Raw genomic sequence first — 24695 nt, forward strand, 5'->3', positions numbered from 1 at the left:
CTGGCTCTGTAAACACAACAGCAGCACCAACAGGACTCCTTGAGGGGTGGGCACAGGCAGGGCCCATGGAATGAGCCTGGCAGAAGCACATATGATAGGATAGGATATCTTTATTTTATTTTTAAAAAAACATTTATTAGGTAATTCAACAAAACATACTACCTTAAAACATGTCATCCTTAATTTCCCCCCTCATTCCCCCCCCCATAAACAACCCGCTCCCCCCCCCCCCAGACTTCCCTCAGTTCCAATCTCTGGTCTCTCTATTAATGCTATTCTCTGCATGTTACAGAATTGTATAAGTCCTTGATTTACCTAACTAATTCTTATCAATAAAATTTTTGTGAGTGTTTATTCAAAGCCTGCCAAGGAGTCCAATTCACTTTGTTGCGTCTTTAGGTACTATGTAAAAGGTTCCCACCCATTTCTCTTTAAAGTCACAGTTATCCTTGTCCCGTAGTGTATGTGTCAATTTTGCCAGTTCTGCATAGTCCATCAGTTTTTCTTGCCATAATTCTTTAGTCGGGGTTTCCTCAGTCTTCCATCCTTGTGCTATTAAGACTCTTGCCGCTGCTGTTGCAGACATGAAGATGTTTTTCACGATACGATATCTTTATTGTCATTGTCCCATACAGAACAATGAAATTGAAAAATCTACATAAAACATTCAGAAACCCCTAAAAACTCTGAAACCCCATTTTAAAATACAATATACTCCAATAGAGACTCCTTATACTGTGTTTAAAACCAGAGGAGGGTGCCTGTCTCAACCCCTGGATGGCTGCGAGGTGGTGGGAAATGTTGTAATGGAAATGCTTGTGGACCTCCTCTCCAGCCTTTGCTTCCTTCTGTCTCTTCTTCAGGGCTGGCCATGACCCTGATGGATGCCACAACAGATAAAGACCCTCTGGTCCACGAGCAAATATTTAGCGCTCTGTGCTACCTGGGAGGAGCGGAGCCGGAGGAGATCTTGAACGCCTGCGAGGAGTACCTGCGGCAGCACGACAAGGTGAGGCAGGGCAGTCCTGGCTGCTTGGTTGGCTCTGGCCGAATGGCACAGAATCGTGAAGTTGGATGGGGCCCCTGCGATGCCTGTGGCGCGTGGAGAGAGCCTCTTGGCGCATGGAAGCAGGAGAGGGAGGCTGACTGCGCTTTGGGGTGAGGGGGAGAGAGAGCAGGAGGGATTGAGGTCAAAATGATCCCTGCTCATTGCCAAAAGCTTCTCCTCCTTCCCCACCCAATATTGAAGACACCTGGGTTTTTTATTTTTATTTTTGCTGCTGCTTTAAGTGCTAGAAAACTCACCTTTAGAATCGGCATTCTGGTGCCAGGGAACCTCTGTTGGTTATTTGCAGATTAGTTGCACTGTAGAAGGTGTGCTGGGGAGACCACACATTCAAGAAACGCAAAATAACATTTGCTAGGTTTTAATAACAAAAACTCCTTTTACACTAAATTACATTATATCAATAAGTGTGACCCATCCGTGCTGCTCCTTTTATACTATACCCAACAGCTTAATTACCACAACTTAACAGCACCTGCTGTACTGCTTCACAGCTGCAAAACTAGGTCATGTTGCTGTGGCCTTTAAAGATATGCAAATCTTGCAAAACAATAATGAACCTTAATAGTTAAAGAAACCATTCAACAACCTCGTGGTGGATTGTGCCCCATATTGGGGGGGGGGGGGGAGGCACAAGTGACCTTGGATTTTCGGCCTGGAGTGCAGGGCCGTTCTGGGCAGCCCCTGACCCCCGTCCTCCCCCTTTCCAGCTGGCTTACCCGCACCGCGTCATCATCCTGAGGGCCATGGAGGCCGTGGTGAGGAGCAACCTGGCTCAGCTGGACAAGAGCACAGCCAAGATCGTCATCTTCTTGGCCTCCAACGAGATGACCAAGTCGAAGGTACAGGGAGCGCTGCTTCTTCGCTCGGGGGCCTGGCTGGAGGGGGCTTTCCCAGGTTGCGGAGATGCCTGCAAGCTGCTCTGGGCACGCAGACCAGCACCTTCTGAGGACCTGGGATTATCCTCTTGCTCTTGGCATGCCCCGCAGAGGACTTTAAGGGCCACAAATAACACTTTGGAGGTCCCAGGTTGCAAGGTGGTTAGATTGGTTTTAACTAGGGCCAGAGCCTTTTCAGTACTGGCCCCGACTTGGTGGAACACTCTGTCCCAAGAGACCAGGGCCCTGTGGGACTTGACATCTTTCCGCAGGGCCTGCAAGACAGAGCTGTTCCTCCTGGCCTTTGGTTTGGACTTGGTCTGACCCTTATGTTTCCCTCCCCTTATGGTTTTGATCTATGGGCTACTTTTAAAATGAGGCTGCACTTTAAATTGTATTTTAACCTGTATTTTAAATTGTCTTTTTTCTATTATGTTTTTACTGTAATTTTACTGGTGTTAGCCGCCCTGAGCCCTGGCTCTGGCCGGGGAGGGCGGGGTATAAATAAAATTTATTATTATTATTATTATTATTATTATTATTATTATTAAATGACCTCTGGCTGCTTTTGAGCCATGACAGACCCGCCTGTGGGTGCTCCCTGGTCCTCCTGCCTGCCCCATGGGGCGCCCGGGCACGAGGGGGGCAGGCCCATGTTGCAGCTGAGGCCTCTTCTTCCCGTTTGCTCCAGGAGATAATCTTTGAGTGGCAGCAGGCGGCCAGCAATGTCCTGGTGGCGGTTGGCAGGCGCTTCATCAACAAGGTGATGGAGGAGGTGCTGACCAAGTTCCAGCCTGGAATCCTGCCCCATTACTTCATTGTGCAGACGTTCGCCAACCTCTCCATGACCAACGGTCAGTGGTTCTCTCCTCCCCCCCAAATCCCTAGCCATTCTCTCCCCCTGGAGAGGAGAGGGGCCAGGACACGAATGGGTGGTCTGGAACCACGCTGTGGCTAGGAGACCACAGGTGTCCTCTGGGGCCAAAGACCAGGTGTGTGGGAGCCCCCTCTGCCCCACCACCAGTTCCCCATAGGTTATCCAGGCCGACGTTCTGAGTTCGAGTTCCCCAGAGGACTTGGTTTCATCCAGCTTCCCTCCCTCTCCTCCTCCCTGCCAGTGTTTGGGATGGTGCCGTTCCTGAACTCCATTCTGGGGACCATGCTGCCCATGCTGGGGATGGCCAAGCAGGACAACATGAGGACCGTCTTCTGCTACGGTAAGGCGGCCAGGGCTCTCCCCCTGCTCTCTGGTGGCTCAGGCAGGAGCTGTGGCTCGTAGGTGCCCTTGTGGAAGGGGAGCAGGCAGGGCTGCATGTGCTCAGCGCTTGGGCAGAAAGGGATCTCAGGCCAAACAACGGAATATGCTGAAGTTGTGTGTGTTCTCCTTCTCTCTGTCAAGAGCATTTATCCTTAAGAATAATGGCATCTTCTAAATGCCCCACATTAGCTGTGGCGTTAGATGGCACTCAGTCCCCAGCCATTCCCAAGTTAATCAGTGAGGCTTCTTGCTAACGATGAATATAGGGGCACGCTGGCCATCCATGCCTGAGGGAGTTGACTTCAAACCCAGAAAGCTCCTTGCCTCTGTCTCCTGCAAACCGGACTCTGCTCCTGGCCGTCCTCTTGCAGATTTCTTGCCTGTGTCCATATTAACAGGGCACGACTTACATTTGTCCCTGGAGGGCTGTGGGTCAAGTCACTGAATGCCCAGGAGCCAATTTTTATTTTATTTAGGATTCTTGGACAGGAAGTGGGATAAATAGGCCCCGCGTTCCATCAGGTAGGAAAGGCATTGTGGCTCCGATTTCTCCGGCTGATTTAGTGGCGTTCTTCATGTTCTGGACTGCGATGGCCACATTGGGCTCATCCCAAAGCCATGGCTGTTGCCCAAGAACACGCTTGCCTGTGCGTCTGTCTTCTGATTAGTGCAAAACTGTCAGAGAATGTGGTGGTGGGACCGCATTTACTACTAAACACTGTTGGACTCTCTCTTCTTTAAAATCACTAATTGAAATTGGGGAAAATGTTTGTCCTCTCCCCCTCTTAATGTTTTGACCTTTGAATGCAGGGGTCGGCAAGGCTTAGCGGGCATGGGCCGGATCACTCCCGCAGAGATCCTCTGTGGGCCGGGCCAGCACAGCGCGACGTCGGAAATGGCTTCTGCACATGCCCAGATGCTGGAAACTGCGCTGGCGCAGAAGCAATTTTCGGTGTCTGGGCATGCACTGAAGTGATTTCCGGAGTCGCGGAAGACAGTCCCCGCATCGCGCTGCGCCGGTTTCGTGCAGCGTGTGGGGACTCGCAGCTCAGTTCAGGGGCGGCTCTTGGGCCAGTTAAACAGCCTCTGTGGGCTGCTTCCGGCCCCTGGGCCTTAGGTTGCTGACTTCTGCTTGAATGAATCATGACAAGGACATTTGCACCCATTAACCATACCCATGACTGGCTTCTTAAAAATCAGATTTCCAGCTTTGAGTGTTTAGCCTGTTTTTTGTGGTATTAATTTTCACTGACCTCCTTTACATGTACATCTTGTATGTTTGATTTTGTGTTAAAACTTTTTTTAAAAAACCCATCTTGGAGCTTATCCACACTTAGCTTTTGCCCTGCTCTTTCCTTTTTTTTTTTTTTAAATAATTTTTTATTAAGGTTTTAAACAAAGAAAAAGAAAAAACAACACACACAAAAAAACAATACAAAATTTAACAATAAAAACACAAAACATAACAATTAAAAACAAACTCTCTTTTCCATTCCCAATTTTAAATTACTTATTTTCTGGACTTCCTCATACCTCCCTCTTTTGTATTCCAATCTGCATTATTTGTCCAGCAGTTTCTTTTCCACTTTTTTAAACCCAATCTTTAATTTAATAAAATATTAAAATATATAGCTTCAACTTTTTTAAACATAATCCTTGTTCTTAATGTCATATACCTTTAAATTTTTCCCTTTTATTATCAAATTTCCATTTCTTTAAACATCTTTAATCTTGATCTTTAATCTTAATCTATCCTTAACTTTAACCTGTACAGCTGGAAACCACTTATTTTCAATCCAGCATCACTCTAACATTCCTTAATTTTGCAGTGTTTCTGAAGATAGTCTTTGAATTTCTTCCAGTCTTCCTCCATCGACTCTTCTCCCTGGTCACGGATTCTGCCAGTCATTTCCGCCAATTCCATATAGTCCATAAGTTTCATCTGCCATTCCTCCAGCGTGGGAAGTTCTTGTGTCTTCCAATACTTTGCGATGAGTATTCTTGCTGCTGTTGTTGCATACATAAAGAAAGTTCTATCCTTTTTTAACACCATTTGGCCGACTATGCCCAGGAGAAAGGCCTCTGGTTTCTTGGGGAAGGTATACTTAAATACCTTTTTTAATTCATTATATATCATTTCCCAGAAAGCCTTAATCTTTGGGCACGTCCGCCAAAGGTGAAAAAATGTACCTTCAGTTTCTTTACATTTCCAACATTTGTTATCGGGCAAATGATAGATTTTTGCAAGCTTGACTGGGGTTATGTACCACCTGTATATCATTTTCATAATATTCTCTCTTAAGGCATTACATGCCGTAAATTTCATACCAGTGGTCCATAACTGTTCCCAGTCAGCAAACATAATGTTATGTCCTACGTCCTGTGCCCATTTAATCATAGCCGATTTTACCGTTTCATCTTGAGTATTCCATTTCAGCAGCAAGTTATACATTCTTGACAGATTCTTAGTATTGGGTTCTAACAATTCTGTTTCTAATTTTGATTTTTCCACCTGGAAGCCAATTTTCCTGTCTAATTTAAATGCCTCCATTATTTGAGAATAATGAAGCCAGTCTCGCACTTTGTTTTTTAGTTTTTCAAAACTCTGCAATTTCAGTCTATCTCCGTCTTGTTCCAAAATTTCCCAATATTTCGGCCATTTGACCTCCATATTGACCCTTTTCAAGGCTTTCGCTTCCATTGGTGACAGCCACCTTGGAGTTTTATTTTCTAGCAAATCCTTATATCTTATCCAAACATTAAATAGCGCTTTCCTGACAATGTGGTTTTTAAATGCTTTGTGCGCTTTGACCTTATCATACCATAGATATGCATGCCATCCAAATACATTATTGAAACCTTCCAAATCCAAAATGTCAGTGTTTTCAAGAAGCAGCCATTCTTTCAACCAGCAAAAAGCTGCTGATTCATAATAAAGTTTGAGGTCTGGCAGGGCAAATCCACCTCTTTCCTTTGCATCTGTTAGTATTTTAAATTTTATTCTAGGTTTCTTGCCCTGCCAGACAAATTTAGAAATATCTCTCTGCCACCTCTTGAAACAGTCCATTTTGTCCACAATCTGCAAAGTTTGAAACAAAAACAACATTCTAGGCAATACATTCATTTTTATCGCAGCAATACGGCCTAGCAGTGAAAGCTTCAAATTTGACCAAATTTCTAAATCTTTTTTCACTTCTGACCAACATTTTTCATAATTATCTTTAAATAAATTCCCATTTTTTGCTGTCATGTTAATCCCCAGGTATTTAACTTTCTTAACCACTGTTAACCCTGTCTCATTCTGAAACCTCTCTCTTTCAAACGGTGTTAAATTTTTCTCTAAAACCTTGGTTTTTGATTTGTTCAATTTAAATCCTGCCACTTGACCAAATTCTTGAATCAGTTCTAAAACCCTTTTTGTACTAGATTCTGGCTCCTGTAACGTCAATACTAAGTCATCTGCAAATGCTCTCAATTTATAGTGTTTAGTTCCGACCTGTATACCTTTAACCGTCTGGTCCCTTCTAATCATATTCAGCAACACCTCCAGGACCGAAATAAAAAGAAGAGGGGAAATTGGGCAACCTTGTCGTGTCCCTTTTTCAATTTTAAGTTCTTCCGTCACAACGTTATTTACAATTAGTTTAGCCTTTTGTTCTGAATAAATTGCACTTATACCATTCTCAAAACCTTGGCCTACCCCCATACCCTGAAGATTCTTCTTCATAAAATTCCAAGAAATATTGTCAAAGGCTTTCTCCGAATCTACGAATATCAACACTGCTTTAGTGTTTATATTCACTTCTAGTTTTTCCAAAATATCAATTATATTCCTCAGATTATCAGACAAATGTCTTCCTGGGAGAAAGCCCGCTTGGTCTTTATGAATCTCTTCCAACAGCACTTTTTAAAATCTTTTCGCCAAAATATCTGCAAAAATTTTGTAATCCACATTAAGTAATGATATTGGGCGGTAGTTCTTTAGTTGTGTCTTTTCAGTCTCTGTTTTTGGTACAAGTGTAATATATGCTTCTTTCCACGACTCTGGTGCCCTCCTCCCCTCCATTATTTCGTTACAGACCTCTTTCAATGGTTGAATTAGCCATTCTTTCAAAGATCTGTAGTATCTAGAGGTCAAGCCGTCTGGGCCTGGAGATTTACCCAGTTGCATGTTTTGAATGGCACCTTCTATTTCCTGTTCCGTTATTCTGTCATTCAAAATTAGTCTCTTTTCTTGAGATATTTTTTGTAATCCATTTGTTTTCAAAAATTGGTCTAAGTCTGCCCTGCTCTTTCCAGGCATGGGTCCACATTCTAAAGCGCTGTGTCTGAGTGTAGATATTTTTTTGCCCCAGAGCTTTCCGCGTGAAAACCTGCTCTGTAGTGCTCAATCAGAGCAAACATCAGGTTTTTCCCAGATTTCTGTTTGTTCCGATGGAGCTTTAAAGAGCAGGCTTCCGTGGGAAAATCTCCAGAGCCCCCCAAAAGGTGCCCGGACACGGAGCCTTGAAGCGCAGGGTGTGCCTGGAAAGAGTTGAGGAAAGGGGAGGTGCAGAGAAGCCCCAAACCTCTGTAGAATACGTTGCATGGGGAGGCTGCGCTCAGGACAATTTCTGGAGAAGCTTTTCTTCCTGCTGAGGTCCAGGAATCCTGAGCCCGGCCTTCACATCAAACAGATCCTACACAAGGCGACTAGTCGCAAGGTCTGAGTGATCAGAGGAGGGCGAAGGGTCTCCTGCCCACCCCTCAGACAAAGAGTCTTGAGGGTGGGGCCTGGAGGGGGCGGGCGCTGTGCATGTTGAACTTGCAGGCAAGGGGCCTAGATCTTGATAAGGCTGCTGTGCTCTGTCCCTCAGGGAAACTAAAGGGCAGCTGGTAGTTTTGAGCATCATAAGAGCCTGCTTGCTGGATCAAGCTAAGAGGGGGTGGGCTGTGCCCCCCAGAGCCCAGCCAAGGGGCCATTATGGGAACCCCGCAAGCAGAACAGGAGCTCCACAACCCCCTTCCCTCACTTGGTTGCCCCAGGGACTGCTGGGAGACAAATTTGTGGAGGATAAAAGCGAATTCCTATTTTAAAGCCGTCCAGATGTGCTGAGGGATGACTTGGGGGGCAGTGTGGAGCCACAGCTGGCATGAAATCTGTTCCGTAGCTTTGCAGAACTTCAGCGAGAGCATCCAGGAGTACATGGCGAATCTGGACCAGGCACCGGACCCGACGGTGAGGCGAGACACCTTCTCCAACGACATCTTCAGTGCTTACGAAGTCCTTTTCAACAGCTGGCTGCAGACCCGGGAAACAAAGGTGGGCGAGAGGTTGAGCTGGGGGTCGGGGGTCCCTGGGGAGAGGAGAGCCTTTCCCTCCCCCCGTCTGCTGCTCTGGACAAATCTCTGCCGCTGGGCTCTCCTTTTTGGCCCTGTGACTCCTCCACTCACGAGGGCCGGTGTGTCGCGGTCGCCTTCATTTATAGACTTGCTTTTCCATAGATGACGCTGGAGGCTGGCTCCCAGTCTCTCCCTTGCGCATGCGCCTTGCTCTGTATGTCCTGCAGAGTAAATCGCCCTTCCAGGGTGAGATGTAGCCCCTTTAGGGTACTGGATAAGGAGCAAGCAAGATGGCAGCCATGGCAGGAGGTGGAGCCATTTGGGCAGAAGGATGAAGGATGGGGCCTGGAAGAGCCAGGGACTGTGGACTGGGAGGAATAGGGCATGGGAAGAGAGAGCTTTTGAAATTATCAGGATATATTTTTTCTTTTTTATTGGTTTTCACATATTACTTTACAATACAGATGTGCCAAAGCCAAAGCCAACACCATTTCCTCCCCATCCCCCCATACATTTACATTTACATTTCCTCAATCCACCATATTATTCTTTTCTCCTTCCTCCCACTTCCCTCCACCCCCACTCGATTTCCTCCACGTTATAAAATTTACAATAATCTTTGCATTCTACAATCTTGTCAAATCATCTATATATTCCTATTATCTTTCCTTACTAATTTTTCTTCCATCCAGTACTTCGCCTTTTAATCTAGGCATATTAGCGTATCTTTTATTGAGCAATATTTTGCTATATATTCATCAAAACATTTCCACTCCTTTTTTAATTTTTGATTTGACTGATTTCTTATTATAGCAGTTAATTTTGCCAAAATTCATTCCTCCTTTGTGGGTATAGTTTGTGACTTCCACCTAGCAGCAATCACTATTCTAGTAGCTGTACTTGCATATAGAAAAATTCTTCCCACCCCCCACCCCCGGTATCTCTTCATCTACCAGTCCAAGAAGATATGTCTCTGGTTTCTTTGTTATTGATATTTTCAACATCTTCTTTAGTTCTTCGTGTACTACTATCCAAAATTTCTTCATTTCCTCACACCTCCACCACATATGTATTGCTGTTCCTGTTTCTCCACCAAATCTCCAACAGAGGTTGGATTTCAGTTTACATATCTTTGCCAACTTAGCTGGTGTTAAGTACCACCTATAGAACATCTTTACAAAATTTTCTTTAATTGTATATGAGGCAGTAAAAAGAAAGAAATTATCAGGATCTCAATTCAACCGGTTCTCTTTGCTGGGGTGGCTTGTTTGGGAGCAATGCTATGACTCCTGTGAGGGCCCAGTAGCTGGCTTTGAAGGCACCATTTAAAAAGGGAGTCGAGTCCGTGTTCTCCGGGTGGTTCCAGTCCCCATCTCACGCGATGCCCATTTCCAGTATGGAGGCTGCTCCCTTCTGCCCTGTGTTGAGGGCAGAGGCCCACTGAGTTCTGCATCCCCAGCCTTCCTTGCTGCAGCAGCAGCAGCAGGGCCGGGTTCAAGGGGCTCTCCCTGGCCAGGATGGGTGGCTCTTGGGGGGGTCTTAGAAGGCCAGTGGCCCTTGTATATGAAAGAACATTGTGAACACCTGGAAACATTTGTGGCTTTGAACTGAAATGTTTTGTAATGGGAATATAAGGGACTGATTTACATTTAATGAGGGGAAATGTAAAAATAAGAGAGAAGGTAAAAAGGTGGTTATGGAAATGCTAAGAACAAAGCAAAAATATGTACGGAAGTCAGAGAGAGGGGCGGGAGGAGGTCCATGCTCAGATAGAGTGATGTTTGAGTTTATTGAATTACGTATGGAAACTGTGATTATGATAAAATTGAAAATGCAATAAAAAATTAAATAATAAAAAAATAGAAGGCCCGTGACCCCCCTGCCGCTCTTTGCAGCTTCGACTGGCTGTTGTGGAGGCGCTTGGCCCCATGAGTCACCTGCTGCCTAGTGAGAAGCTGGAGGAGCAGCTCCCTCGCCTCATCCCGGGGATCCTGACCCTCTACAGGAAGCCAGCAGAGGCCTACTATGTGTCCAAGGTAGGCATGGAGAAGGGTCCTGGGGAGAGAGGACAGGGGTTTGCGGGCCTCTGTCCTTGGGCTTTGCTGCCAAAGCTCACCGGTCCTTTAGGCTTCAGCCCTTGCCTTCCCAAGACTTGAGAGGCCAAGCTGCCAAGCGTCCCACTTTCCCAGAGCCCGTCTGGTTTGCGGTCTGGACGGTCCTGCCAAGACAGGATGCCAAGGAGCCACTCTCCCCTTGGTCTGCCGGTGTGGGGGGCCTCACCTGGGTGTGGGGTTGGGGAAGGGCCCTTCTCCCCTGCTGCTTCCCCAGAGGGTGGGGCTGCTAACCTGGGGCTGCGCTGTGTCTCTCCTGCCCTGTGTCCTCCGAGCAGAGCTTGTGCCAGATCCTCGAGGCAGCAGTCAACATCGGCAGCCGCACGCTGGACACGCAGCTGGAATCCCTGCTCAACGCCCTGCAGCTCCAGGTGGGGAAAGGGGGCCGGGGGACGACGACGACAACCCTTTAGACTCTGCCTCTCCAGCCTAGGCAGGGGCCCTCCAAGTGCTTTGGACCACCCTTCCCATCAGCCCCAGATGGTGCACTGGCTTGCTGCTGCTGGAGAGCAATAATAATAATAATAATAATAATAATAATAATAATAATAATAAATAATAATAAAAAATTATTATTATTATTATTATTATTATTATTATTATTATTATTATCAAGGCGTTCCCAAAGCAAAGGAAGGATTAGACTCTGATTAATAGAATACACAGGAGTCTTGACCAGCAAGACTCTGGGAGGAGGTGCCAATAATAATAATCCTCTCGGCCCAGGTTGTTTTATTCACAAAAGAACTTTTTACACAGTGTTCGTAAGACCCAATCAGATTTCCTCTGAGCATTTCAAAAAACCCCACGTGGGACAAAGTCAGATCAGAATAAATTCTTTTAACTACAAAGACTACTCTGAGCATGCATAGTAGTCCAGAGTAAATAAAAGAGGAAGCAATGCTTTTAGGAAACCCTGAGGTCATAAACAGGAGTAAACAGGAGAGGCTGGATGGCAGTATTTGCCATCTCCTTCCTGGCCCTTAAGATCTATCTAAAGATTAAACTACATCTAAGCTGACTATCATCTTTATGACCCAGGATGCCTGATGAAGCAACTGGCCTGTGTTTCAGAATGCTTATACGTGCCTGTCAGGCAGAGAAAATGGCCAGAAATGCAGAGGCTTGTGGGATTTGATCAGAAATTATTGTCAATGAATTAAACCCAGTCAACGCAATGCTTTCATAGCGGACACAATGGCTTGATGCATATTTTATAATTCCTCATAGTAATCCCACCTGACCCCCACACTCTGGATATCTGCACCCCTACAATAAATGTACAGTGGTGCCCCGCAAGACGAATGCCTCGCAAGATGGAAAACCCGCTAGACGAAAGGGTTTTCCGTTTTGGAGGTGCTTCGCAAAACGAATTTCCTATGGGCTTGCTTCGCAAGACGAAAATGTCTTGCGAGTTCCTGCGGGGGGTTTTTCCTTTCCCCCCCCCTTTTTCCCAAGCCGCTAAGCCGCTTATCAGCTGATCCGCTAAGCCGCTTAACAGCTGATCGCTAAGCCGCTTATCAGCTGATCCGCTAAGCCCGCTAAGCCGCTTATCAGCTGATGCGCTAAGCCGCTAATAGCGCTAATCCGCTAAACCGCTAATGGGCTTGCTTCGCAAGACGAAAAAACCGCAAGACGAAGAGACTCGCGGAATGGATTCTTTTCGTCTTGCGAGGCACCACTGTAGTAAAATGGCTGCCCCCCTGTTCCTGCCTCACTGGCCTTTTCTCCTCCTCCCTCGAGCAGATCTGCTCCCCTCTGGACTCCTCCACGCCAGTCCAACTGAAGAATCACAATGAGGTCCTTCGCTGCTTCACGGTGCTTGGTAAGAACCCAGGGAGATCTCTCATCTCTCTCTCTCTCTGTCTCTCTTTATCTCTTTCGCTGGATAACCACTGTGAGTTGGCTGTGGCTGCTGCCGATTGTGGAGCTGAGTTTCCTGATTATCTTTTTTTAAATTTAAAAAGAAGCAACCAGCTTACTAGTCCTCAAGGCTGCAAAGCTGACTTGGGCAGAGTGTGGTGAAATGCTTGGAGGGAGAGCAGGGTGGGCAGGGCTTTCAGTGGGACTTCAGGACCTTGCATTGCTTTCTGCAAGCACTCCATCCAGTGTAAGTCAAAGTCCCGCTTTTAATTTTGCTAATCTTGGAGAGGAGCAGACTTCTGCTCTTCCAGTTACGGAGGAGCTTTTTCCTTCCTGTTCTGCAACGTGCAGAGCTTGCACAGCCGCTGCCTGCTTGGAGGCTTGTGGCCCTGGGAGAATGGTCTGCCCTGGGAGAAGGAATGCCCCTTCCAGCTGCGCCTTACGGGCCCCTGCTGTGTGCTGCACCTGATGTGTCCGTCCTCCAGGTCAAAAATGTAGGGCTGGGTGTCCTGCGTCACGAGTCCTTGAGCAGGAGGGCATTGCCCGCTGCAGGTGCCGCAGTTCCTGGCGACAGAGTTGAAAATTCTGGGTGTGACATGTTGAGCAATAGGAGCCCATGTGCGTGTGACTTGGAAAGAAATTCAGAACTTCCTTTTTGGCACTTGGGGTTGCAAAGGTTGGCTGCCCTGCTGTGCCGCCTCTGGTCCTGCTGTGTTTTGCTCCCTTCCCACTTTGGGGTTCCTGCAGTGCCATAAATCACAGGGCTCTCTTGCCATCGCTCTTCAAGGAGCTGCTTCTGGCAGGGACATGGACTTCTGGCAATGTTTGCCCGTTGTCAAAGTGCGACTTCTTTTCTTTTCGCCCTCCAGTTCACACTTCCGTTGTGCAAGAGCTCTTCCTCTTTCTCTCTCCACCTCCCCACATCTCTTGAGTAATCTTTTGGCAAGCCTGTATTTCCTTAGAGCCCTGCCGTTATCTCTTTTGACTAAGCACAGAGGGCCTTGCTGCGGTCCCAGCACATCAGTACAGTTGAAGGAGGCGGTCGTGAGACCATTTTGTCTGAAAAAAATCCTGACTGGACCCAAAAGATTAGAACAACCACCTCCCATTTTCCAATCCCCCCTTTTGGGACGAGGTGCATGAAGTGTCTGGGGGCAGCCTGTCTCCAGGCACTGTGGGATGGAACGGGGTCTCGTTTCAGTTAAGCTTTTGAGCCAGGGTTTGGCACAGGAGCAGCTTTGATGGGAGCCGGGCTTCGGCTGGAGAGGGCGGGATATAAATAAAATTTATTATTATTATTATTATTATTATTATTATTATTATTATTATTATTACCTGTGTCCGGACAGGGGAGGAGGGGGCCCATGTGGATTCTCTTGGCTCTCACATTGGCTTTTGGTCGTGGTGTTTTGTGGGATCAGCTCTGGAGCAAAACTCTGGCTCCTCTCCTTTCAGAAGGGGGTGCTGGGGGATTTCTGCTTCAGTGTTTTGAGCTGAGGGGTCTTCAAGTTCCCAGCTGGAAAAGGTTCAGAAAAGAGCCACAACATGTTGAAGGCGATGGAGCACATTTCTCAGTGCTGCAGGGAAGGGCCTTTTCTGTGGTGGCTCCTTGAGTGAGTGGAACGCCCTCACAAGCGAGAGCCTCTGGCACTGACACCGCAAACTTTTCAGTGTCAGCTTAAGACCTCATTTGCCCAGGCTTTTTGAATTATGGTATCTTTAGTTGGTGGAATGCTTTTATTCCTCTTAGTTGTATTGACTATGTTACAACATACAGTCATACCTCGGGTTACAGCCACTTCAGGTTTTGTTTTTTCAGGTTACGGACTGCCGAAACCTGGAATTATCGGAACGGGTTACTTCCAGGTTTCGGCAGTCACGCATGCGCAGAAGCGCCGAATTGCAACCTGGGCGTGCGCAGACGTGGGTTGTGAACGCTGCGGGTTGCGACTGTGCATCCCCACACGGATCACGTTCGCAACCCGAGCGTCCACTGTAGTTGTAACTTTGCATTTCTTTATATACTGCCTTGGAATCTTCTTTCATTTTGACTTGAACGGCAGCTTATAACATTCAACCGACAAATCCTTAAGTCCTTCTCTCCCGCTGCCTGACCCGGTCATCAAATGGTTTTGCGACACGTGTCCATTTTGGCTCCTTTGTTGCTGCACAGGACCCCCCTGGTTCCTGGATTGGTGCAGGGATTGGCCTGGCCTAAGGCTGAGGAGGCTGCCCTGTGACTCCAGATCCTGGGTTGGACCCCTTTGTGTGTCCACCTGGAAGGCTGCCCTGGTTGTCTGGCCACAGCTGGCAGTGGATGAGTGAGCACAGTATTATGTTTGGTGTTAAGGTTCTAGACTTATGATAAGTTATTGTAAGTTTAAGTGAAGTCTGCTGCAACCGGATTTCTTATGGGCAGTGCCAATCCTGAATGTATTGGATTTGTGACCATTACGCTCATTTGCCTTCAGTAACAGCAAAGCTCTGCTGGATGAAATGCAATTGCCTGATTTTACAAGAAATTAGAAACACTTTATATTTTACATTTTACAGTTTAAACTCCAAATCAAAACTATACCCCAAAAGAGTTTGCAATGTGGGACACTCACCCAAAGGAAACACGGCTCAGCAAGTGACCTGCTATAAAACCATTAAAGACACCTTCTGGCCTCATCAACCACCTGCTCCTTTAAGATAGGAATACAGCTCATTTTACCACTGTTAGTAGGGAAATATAAACGCCCCCCTTCAGCACAAAGAGATGCATTTAAACAACAAACTAGCATACAATTAAACAGGAAAATAACTCGGCAAGAAAACGCAAGCCTCCCCCTTCCTCATAGTTTATCCAGCCTGTAGCCCAGTTTAAGAAATGGTCACCAATCCAGTACTGAGGACCCTCCTCTTCCTCGCACGGCGGTGACGATCCTGGTCTCGACTTTTCCCTCTTGCAGCCTCTTCCTTCCCGGACCGTTTGCTGGGATTTCTGCTTCCAAAGCTGGAGTCGGGCAATGAGCGGACGCGAGTGGGAACCCTCACCATCCTGCGCCAGATCATCAACAGTGCCTGTGAGTGGCGGAGGGGAGGGGAGGGGGCTGCCTTTCCTAGGCTCCCCAGAGAAGGAGCAGCTGTGGCCAGATGCCCCCCTGCACTTCCTCAGGGGCAGGCTCTGTTTACACTGTTGCACTTGGGTCTCCATGGCTGCAGTTTGGCTCATCCCACGCCCGGTTTTGGCAAGGGTGGGTGAGCTTTGAGTTGACTGCCTCTCGCCTTCTTTGAGTCTTTTTTTTGGCCATGCCCCACCTAAGCATCTCTAAAACCCTGATCCCCCCTTCCCCTGTGACATATAATTCTTATTATTCAAAAAGTGAACTCCTGTTCATATGAAGGAAGCCTAAAGGGCCATTTACTGTTCATAACTCATTCTTGAATTGCCCCCCTTAAGCATCAAATTGCCCCCCTGTGGGGAACCCCAGGTCTAGACCCTGTTTGTCCTCCTTGCTGTGACTCTTTGGGGTCGTTCTGCTGGCTTGTCTGAAAAGGTCTGGGCCAGGAAGTGCAACTCTGGAGCAGTCTTTCCTGGTCCCTTTTTGAAAGAGAAAGGTGGGAGGTCCCGCCAGAGGCAGGCTTGGGGGCCGCACAGCAGGCTGTGCCAGGGTTGGGCCAATTCAGAATGAGCAAGCCAGGACTGCAAAGGGAGGGTGTTGTGGGTGCATCTCCAGCAGGAGCAGATTATCCCCCTCCTCGGTTCAGCCAGGCTCACGGCTCTGGCTGCTCCCGGGCTCTTGCTAGGGCAGCCCGCTCTGAGGCCGGGGCAGAGAAGCAGCTGGGTGTCTCCGCATGAGAAGCTCTGCGTTGCCTGGCTGCCGGCCAGCACTGCCCAAATAGCCTCCGTGGCCTCGGCCACACTCCTTTCCTCCATGGGTGGCAGTCTTCAGAGCTCTGGGTTGGGGGCAGTTGTGGGTCCCATGCTGTGCTCCCTGGTCGAAGGAGCATGGAGGGCTGGAGGTGTGGCGGTGGTGGCGTAGGGCTGCCTTGTGCCTGCGTGGAGCTTTGGCCGGCTAAACGGCCCTTTCTGCTTGTCCCTCTTCTGCCCAGCCTCTCAGATGGAGATTAAGAAGCCCTTCATCCTTTCTTCCATGAAGCTGCCCTTGCAGGACAACAGCAATAAGGTGAGTGGGGGGGGGGCAGAAAGAGGCAGCTCCCCTCCCCTCCAGGCCTGCTCTGCTAACTTCCAGCCGGGCTCAGTGCACACCGGAAGCTTCTTGCAAGCCTCCCTCAAGCCCTCTCTGCTCTGTAAGGTTCCACTGAGTTACCCTTTATGCCGGAGGGCCAGAGGGGACAGTGGCGTCCCCTGTGCCCAGCTTGTGGTTTCCACTTAGAGATGGGGTTGGGGGGAGTTGCTCCTCCTGCCTAAGGCGCGCCCTGTGGGGCAGGAGTTTGCCCAGCCCAGTGCAGCTGCTTCCCCTGGCAACAGTCTGGATCTTGCAGAGGACATGGCCAGGCCAAGTCCCTCATCCCTGAACGTGGCTCCCTTTCTGGGCAGGGGGCCTGGAGCTGCTGCCTAGACCTGTTTTTCATGTAGGAAATTCATCATCCCACTCAGGGCAGCTGCCCTGAAAGGTTGCAGTTAAAGTCAGGCCAGGGAGGCCAGAATTGTGCAACCTGATGTTTTGAAAGGCCTTTCCATGGTGCTGGGGGAGCACTCCCAGGGCAGCAAGAGCCCCCCTCCCTGCTCTCTGTAGCATTCCCAAAGCAAGGAAGGATTGGACTCTGATTAATAAAATACACACAGAGGCCTGACCAGCAAGACTGTGGGAGGAGTGCGCATAATAGTTCCTCTCCACCCCTTGGCCCAGGTCGTTTTATTCACAAAAGAACTTTTTACACGGTGTTCGTTAGAACCAATCAGATTTCCTCTGAGCATTTCAAAAAACCCCACGTGGGGACGAAGTTAAAAGTTAAAACTACAAAGAGCTAATTTGAGCATGCATAGTAGTCCAGAGTAAATAAAATAGGGAGCAAGGAGGAATGCTTTTAGGAAACTCCAGAGGTCATAAACAAGCAGTAGACATGAGAGGAAGGATGGGTAATATTCCTGGCCCTTAAGATCTATCTAAAGATTAACAAACTACATCAAAGTAACCTACTATCTTTATGTGCTGAGGATGTCTGGTGAAGCAACTGGCCTGTGTTTAGAATGCTTATACGTGCTTGTCAGACATAGAGAAATGGGCAGTAGAGGAAAAATAGCATAGATGGAGAGGCTTGTGGGATTGGATCAGAAATTATTGTCAATGAATCAAACCCAGTCAACGCAATGCTTTCATTGCCGACACAATGGCTTGATGCATATTTCATAATTCTTCATAGTGATCCCATCTGATCACTACACTCTCCTCTGGAGACCTGTGTGCAGGGCAGTCCTGTGCAGCCCCCTCCCTTGAAGTCTTGGGGGGGGGGCAAGAGGAGGGGGGAGGGTCCCAAGGGCAGCCCACCCAGCTGGCAACTCCCTGGATGTTTTCCCGCAGGTGAAGCGGGCCGTGGTGCAACTGATCAGCGCCATGGCCCACCACGGGTACCTGGAGCAGCCAGGCGGAGAAGCCCTGATCGAGTTCCTCGTCCGGCAGTGCGCCCTCCCCGGGGACCAGGTGAGGCTCTTGCAGAGGAGCAGCAGGGCCCAGGCAGGCAGCCTCAAGGCCAGGCCTCTCCTCAACTCAAGATCTGTGGAACAAGCGGGAGGCTGACCCTTGGGAGCCATTTGTGGGTATCTCCTCCGGGTCCAAGGCAGTTTCTCCGGTTCAGTTCCCTTGACCTGGCCCTGGGAATTCCAGGCCCCCACAGGCCTCTGGGTGGGTCCCCAATCTTCCCACGTGGGTTGATGGGGTGCCGAGGGTCTCAGCGAGGGTTTGCGGGACCCACCTGCCATTCCCGTGTCCACGGTGGCTTCACTTTTTAAGGCCTTGTGAGAAGTGAAGTGGGTTTTGGGTTTTTTTGGCGGGGGGTGGGTGGGTTTTGGGCTCCCTACCTATGTAACTTTGATTCTGTCCAGCCCCCCCAGCTCCCACGGAGACATTCCCTGGAAACGGAGGACTTGACGGACGGCCACGTCCGGGACATCAGCGTGAACACGCTTTTCCTCATCAGCACCACGGTCGACAGGATGGCCGACGTGAGTCTCCCTAAGGAAAGGGCCTGACGTGGCTGCTTCCTGGGTTGCAGATCAAGGATTTCTGCCGGGCTCCACCAAGTGCTGCCAAACATCTAGCAAAGGCTGGTCACGCAGAGTCCTCTTTAAAACCAGCTGCAGAGTGGCCGTCCCATCCTGGGCTCTTGCACGGGGCAGCCGTGACCAACCTGCGCTCCCTACGGCGAGTGTGGTACAGTCCGTTGCCTGACCTGGAAAGTGTCCCAGGGATTTGGGGGCCTCCCCTTGGCTCCTGGTGGGCTGCTCTAAAGGGAGCGCAGAGAGCTTCCAAAGCGGTTTGGAGCCTGGGAAGATCAGCAGGCGCTGAGCTGCGTGTGGGTCTTGCTCTGGGCCCCTGGACGCTGCGCCAGCGGATTCTGCCTTGCTTGGAATGCTCTGGCTAGGGCAAGATTTTGAGGCATGGCTGCGCTGGGGAGGTGGGGAGCCTCCTGCACCACCTGGCTTTGCCTGCCTGCTCCAGGGAGCACCTGCTCTTCTGCCTCGCCAAGGCCTGATCCTCCCTTTGCCCTTGCAGGTCCTCTGGCCGTACCTCCTGGAGTTTGTGATCCCCATCCACTTGAGCAACGCCCTGACCCCACTCTGCAAGAGCCTCATCTTCCTGGTTGCGCAGAGGCAAGAGAAGGATGAGCCCGACTTCCAGCTCCTCTACGAAGCCGGGGGTTGGTATCCCGCTGCTCCGAGGCCGGCTGGGTGCGCCCTTGCCAGGAGCGCTGGCTCTTTGCTGAAATCTCCGCGTTCATGGAGTCAGCTTGCGCAAGCGGAAGGCAGACACCGCCTGATTTGGGCAGCTGTTGTAAATGCTGTTCTTCTGCAAACTACCATATTTTTTGCTCCATAAGACTCACTTTTTCCCTCTTAAAAAGTAAGGGGAAATGTGTGTGCGTCTTATGGAGCAAATGCAGGCTGCGCAGCTATCGCTGAAGCCAGAACAGCAACAGGGATCGCTGCTTTCGCTGCTCAGCGATCCCTCTTGCTGTTCTGGCTTCTGAGATTCAGAATATTTTTCTCCTTGTTTTCCTCCTCCAAAAACTAGGAGCGTCTTGTGGTCTGGTGTGTCTTATAGAGCGAAAAATACAGTACCTTTCTGAGGGTGGGGCTGCAGAGGGCCTAATGGGGGTGGGGGCTTCAGCTTGAGTCCTGCACAGACCGGCTCTGATTTCTGAAGCTTCTGCGCAGGCCAGGACCCGGGACCCAAACTCTTCCCTGCAAGGAGCCTGGCGGAGACCTTGGGGTTTTGCTCAAGGCTCTTCTGCCCCTTGCAGGGCTGTTGTGCTCCAAATGCAGATGACGTTGCTGCCCCCCACGCCTGCTTTCTCCCACATTGCCTGGGCAGGCGGTCTTGCCTTACCGTTTATTCCCCTCTGTTTTATTTGCAGCGACGCTTCCGACCCCTCATGCTCTCCTGGCAAGGCTTCTGGTAAGTGTGAGGAGCTGGTCTGATCCATGGGTGAAAACGCCTGTGGAGCCACATCGGGTAGTGCATTGGCAACCCCGGCAGAGACGCCCCCGTGCCCTGGAGAACGGCACTCCCCTCCCCAGTCCAGGCGCTCTCTCCCTGGGCCCAGCCGCCCCTCCAGTTAGGCACATGGCGCAAGTCTTCTCTGCAGGCAGCTTCTCCTCCCAGAGGGCTCCTGAGCTGCCTGGGGGCTCCTGCCCAACACGATTGGCCTAGGGAAGGCTGGTGGCACCCTGCTTCCTGCAGCAAGCCTAAGAGCAACCCTGCGGGATCAGGCCCAGGGGGGCCCATCCCTCTCACCATCCTGCTCTCTTGGTGGCCAGCCAGACACCCACAGGGACACCCACAAATCATTACGTTGTGCAGTCCTCAGTCCAGAAGCTGTTCTTTCCACAGGCCGGGTCCTCTGCTGTTGCAGCTGCCTGGATCTCTAGTGAAGACAGGATTTAGACCAGGGGTTGGCAAGGGTTACCTTGCCTGGGCCGGTTCACTCCAGCAGAGATTCCTCTGTGGGCCGGATTTTGTGTGTGTGTGTGTGTGTGTGTGGGCACACACAGTAGTAATTTTTGGCATCTGCAACTGCGCAGACGCAATTTTTGGTGCCGCGTTGTGCCAGTTTAGTGCAGCGCACGGGGACTTGCTGAGCAGGCGCTTGTGGGCCGCTTGTGGCCCATGGGCCTCAGGCTGCCTACCCCGATTTAGACTCATCAGGTTGGAATGGACCCCCAAGGCCGTCAAGTCCAAACTCTAGCCGTGCTGGAGTCACAGCTGAAGCACCCCTGAGAAGTGGCCTCTGTGGCCGGCCTTTGCTGTCTCCCGCTGACCAGCCCCCTCTTGCCCCAGGGAGAGCCCGGGTGCTGCTCTCAGCCAAAGGCTGTGCTTGGAAGCTCCCCCCTCCACAACCTGGAAGGGCTTTCTGCCTGTGGCTCTGGCGTGTGGCTCCAGGAAGGCCATCTTGCACCCCCCCCTGCTCTTCTCCCTCCCAGGTCGTGTCTTCCCAGCCTTACGTGGGGGAGGGCCGTGCTGCCGCCGTCCTTCGCCTCCTGAACGTGCTCCACCTCAGCATCCACAAGGCTCTGGGGCCGCTGTGGGGCAAGCAGATCCCCGCGTTGGTGGAACACCTGGAAGGTAAAGGTGTGGAGGCTGCCACAGAGCACCTCTGTCGGGAAGGGACCCCAGCCCTTGACTCTTCTCCCGCCCCCTTTTTGAGGGGGCACCTCCACACATAGTGGGAGCTACGAGCCTGGCCCCGAAGGCAGAGCAGCCCCCTGAGGCTCTGGTGTCCACAGGATCCTTCCAGGGAATCTGTGGCAGTAGAAGCAGAAGCAGCCGCTCTATTGGGGGTGTGCCAGTTGTTCAAATATGGCAGGTGTTGGGTCTGCCTCCCAAGCCCAGTCCTGCCATTTCTGTGTCAGGAGCCTGAACTGCATAGCTTTTGGGGGGGGGGCATGGAGGAAGACTCCCCCTTGGATGTGAAGAGAAGCCAGTCCCAGCCAGGAGGGGGCAGAGTGCTGAGCTTGGGGGGTCCTCATGTGTCGTGATGCAAAGCAGGAATCCTTGTGCGAATTCCCTCTCCTCTGTCTTCCAGCAAATGCGAAGGCTTCTCTGTCCCAGAAGGAATGGGAAGACCGGCTGCTCAAGGTAAGCGAGTCTCCTCCTCCTTCCTCTGAGCGAGGGGCCCCTCGGAGCAGAGCACCAATCCTTTAGAGATACACACTTTTCAAATTTATACATTTCATTAGTTTTACAATCCATTTAATATTCCAAAATTTGACTCCCTTCCCCCTCTTTCTGCTGTTCCTTAAATTTATTTAATATCTTCTGCAGATCCAAATTCATTTAACTTGCTCGTTTAATTATCTTCCGTAAATATATACCGTTATAAAACTTGCAGGTTATTGCAGTAATCCTGCTAATGTTTTTATCTGTTTACTGAATATTGAATATTTCCAGATAAATTGTAAACAGATAAAAACAGAGCTGAGCATCACTCTTGATGGCCCACCGGGAGGTTTGCTGATGGCCCTGTCCAGATGCCACGCTCCCTCCCTCCCTTGCTCCCCCAACTCCAGCCTCTTAACCTTTGCTCTGTGACAGTGACGGGGTCCTTGGCTTCCTGGAGAGCGACATGCCCACCTTGCTGCTACCTGTGCACCTGAGCAGCGCAATCTGATGCTTCCTCAGCTGTGGTGTAGTGGTTAAGAGCGGTGGACTCGTAATCTGGGGAACCGGGTTCGCGTCTCCGCTCCTCCACCTGCAGCTGCTGGGTGACCTTGGGCCAGTCACACTTCTCTGAAGTCTCTCAGCCCCACTCACCTCACAGAAGAAGGGAAAGGAGATTGTTGGCCGCTTTGAGACTCCTTCGGGTAGTGATAAAGCGGGATATCAAATCCAAACTCTTCTTCTTTCTGGGTGCCTCCCTCCCCCCCCCCCAGTCTAGGGGGCTCAGGTGAGACCCGCCTGTGGTTCTGAGGCTGCAGCCCTGGGCTTCATGCGCAGCTTCTCCCGGCGCACTTGGCTTCCCTCCAGGGCTCTGTGGTGCTTCTGGTTTCTGCAGAGTCTGAGGGGAGGGCAAGGGAGCTTCTGAACGGCTGGATCAGGCCAAAGGGGGCCCATCTGGTCCAGCCTCTTGTTCTCACAGGGGCCAAGCAGGGGCCCCGAAGGGAAACTCGCAAGGGGGATTCGGGCACAAGAGCAGCTCTCTCTCCTCTTGCCGTTTCCAGCAACTGCAGTCAAAATACCTGATTATTTTTTTTAAAAAATTGTTTCTATTGATATACCAAAAAAGGAAAAAAACAAAACAAAAATACAAACAGTGATAAAGACAATATTAATTACAAATCAATAAAGCAAAAAGTGGTCCTTGAACTATAGACCCTATTCCTTATTCCAGTTATATATTATTTGTTGCCAGTACCCACTTTTATCATAGATTAACTAGTGATTGGTTTATCTTAGGCCTCATATCTTTCTTAAAGCTACTACTGAAATTATTCAAATGCTGCGACAGAGTTTAAGCTGCTATAGTTGTTTTTCAAATAAACTTTGAAAACTTTCCATTTTGAGACAAAATCCTGTTTGATCTCCTGGACTTCTTCCCTCCTGCCCTTTGTGGGTCCTCTTGTTAATCATTTCCTCCTGCATCTTTTATGTTAATCCAAATCTTTTACCCCTCTCTTGTGTCCAAAATTCACCATTAAACTACAAGTGTTATTCCAATCCTACTAACAACTGTTTACAATGGTTTTTAAGATAAATTACAAAATTTCCCCATTCCTTATTAAAATTTTGAGCTTCCCGATTTCTGATTCTTCTGGCGATTTTCACCATTTCGGCATAATCCACCCACTCGATCTGCCATTCTTCCCTGCTGGGCACTTTATCGAAATCCTTGGCCGTGCCCTTGGGCTAACGCTCTCCCTCAATGCCAATGCCTCTGCCCGCAGTTCCTTCGGCAGACCCTGGAGGCCATTTCGGACACACCTTGGACCAGTCAGCTGCTCCTGGAGATGGGCAGACAGCTAAGCAGTTACAACGGGTCTCCTCTGGAGAAGGTCTGTGGCCTGGTCTGCTTGGGGAGGGGACGAGGAGAGAGCAGGGCCAGGATCCAGCCTCCTGGCTCTTGACCTGGGCTGAGTGATTCCTGCCAGGGGGCTGTGGGGTTGCTGCTCTCTTCAGGCCAGGGACTCCCCCCCCTCTCCTCGGGGTCTGCTGTGTCCTGGGGGGGAAATTCTGGACAGCTCCCGGTGGGCAGTCGTTACAGCCGAGCTCATATTCCGGCTCCCATCCCCTTTTTTTTCTTGTGCACCAGAACTTCCTCTACAAATGCATCGGGACGGCCTTGGCTGCTTGTCCCAACAAGGATCTGGTGCGGAAGCAACTCCAGGAGCTCCTGGAAACGGCCAGATATCAGGAGGAGGCCGAGCGAGAGGTGAGGGGGCTGGAATGGCTGCCCAAACAGCCCCACCTGCCCCAAGAGGTGGGCAGAAGGAGGGCAGCTCTCTGGGCGAGGAAGGGGGGCCCTGCCTGGTCTCCATTGCCTTCCAGCTGGACCTGCTTCTCTCCCCTGACGCCTGGGTCTGCTCCCTTCCCTCCAGGGCCTTGCCTCCTGCCTGGGGCTGTGCGCCATCAGCCACCTGGATGAGACCCTTGCCAAGCTGGAGGAGTTCGTGAAGTCGGACGTCTTCAAAAAATCTGCAGGGCTGTTCAGTATCTTCAAGGTATGAGGGTCACTAAGACACACGTTTTCCTCGTGGGCAGCAGGCGAAAAGTTATTCTCCGAGGTGTTTGAAGACTGTTTGGTTCCGTTACTTCAACTGGAGATTCAGGCCCTGTCCTGTTTATCTTTTTTAAAGGACCTGTGTATGTACAGTACCCAGATGGATCTATGCGAGAGCTTATGTATTCTGAGCATAATTAACTTGTAACAACTAAATATCTAGAGAGAACATGTATGTCTATATGTGAATGTAAATACAGTGGTGCCTCGCAAGACGAATGCCTCGCAAGACAAAAAACTCGCTAGACAAAAGG

General features: G+C 49.9%; 1 protein-coding gene across 8 annotated transcripts in view; it reads left to right on the forward strand.

Annotated features, from left to right (window-relative positions):
• MROH1 (maestro heat like repeat family member 1) overlaps positions 1-24695 on the forward strand; it is a 59712-nt gene that overhangs the window by 14763 nt on the left and 20254 nt on the right. For 7 of the 8 annotated variants that reach the window (XM_081012470.1, XM_081012477.1, XM_081012474.1 and 4 more), the window contains exons 3-21: positions 864-1009; positions 1777-1908; positions 2636-2798; positions 3063-3161; positions 8353-8504; positions 10420-10560; positions 10914-11006; positions 12382-12460; positions 15453-15566; positions 16597-16670; positions 18030-18149; positions 18551-18670; positions 19221-19365; positions 20083-20123; positions 21149-21296; positions 21751-21803; positions 23609-23716; positions 23974-24093; positions 24260-24382. In XM_081012470.1, coding sequence (XP_080868596.1) covers positions 864-1009; positions 1777-1908; positions 2636-2798; positions 3063-3161; positions 8353-8504; positions 10420-10560; positions 10914-11006; positions 12382-12460; positions 15453-15566; positions 16597-16670; positions 18030-18149; positions 18551-18670; positions 19221-19365; positions 20083-20123; positions 21149-21296; positions 21751-21803; positions 23609-23716; positions 23974-24093; positions 24260-24382 — 2171 coding nt within the window. The remainder of the gene's footprint in view (positions 1-863; positions 1010-1776; positions 1909-2635; positions 2799-3062; positions 3162-8352; positions 8505-10419; positions 10561-10913; positions 11007-12381; positions 12461-15452; positions 15567-16596; positions 16671-18029; positions 18150-18550; positions 18671-19220; positions 19366-20082; positions 20124-21148; positions 21297-21750; positions 21804-23608; positions 23717-23973; positions 24094-24259; positions 24383-24695) is intronic. The other variant, XM_081012476.1, reaches the window with a different exon arrangement.

This window comes from Podarcis pityusensis (assembly GCF_964106645.2).
Source record: "Podarcis pityusensis genome assembly, chromosome: 7".
Taxonomy (NCBI): Eukaryota; Metazoa; Chordata; class Lepidosauria; order Squamata; family Lacertidae; genus Podarcis; species Podarcis pityusensis.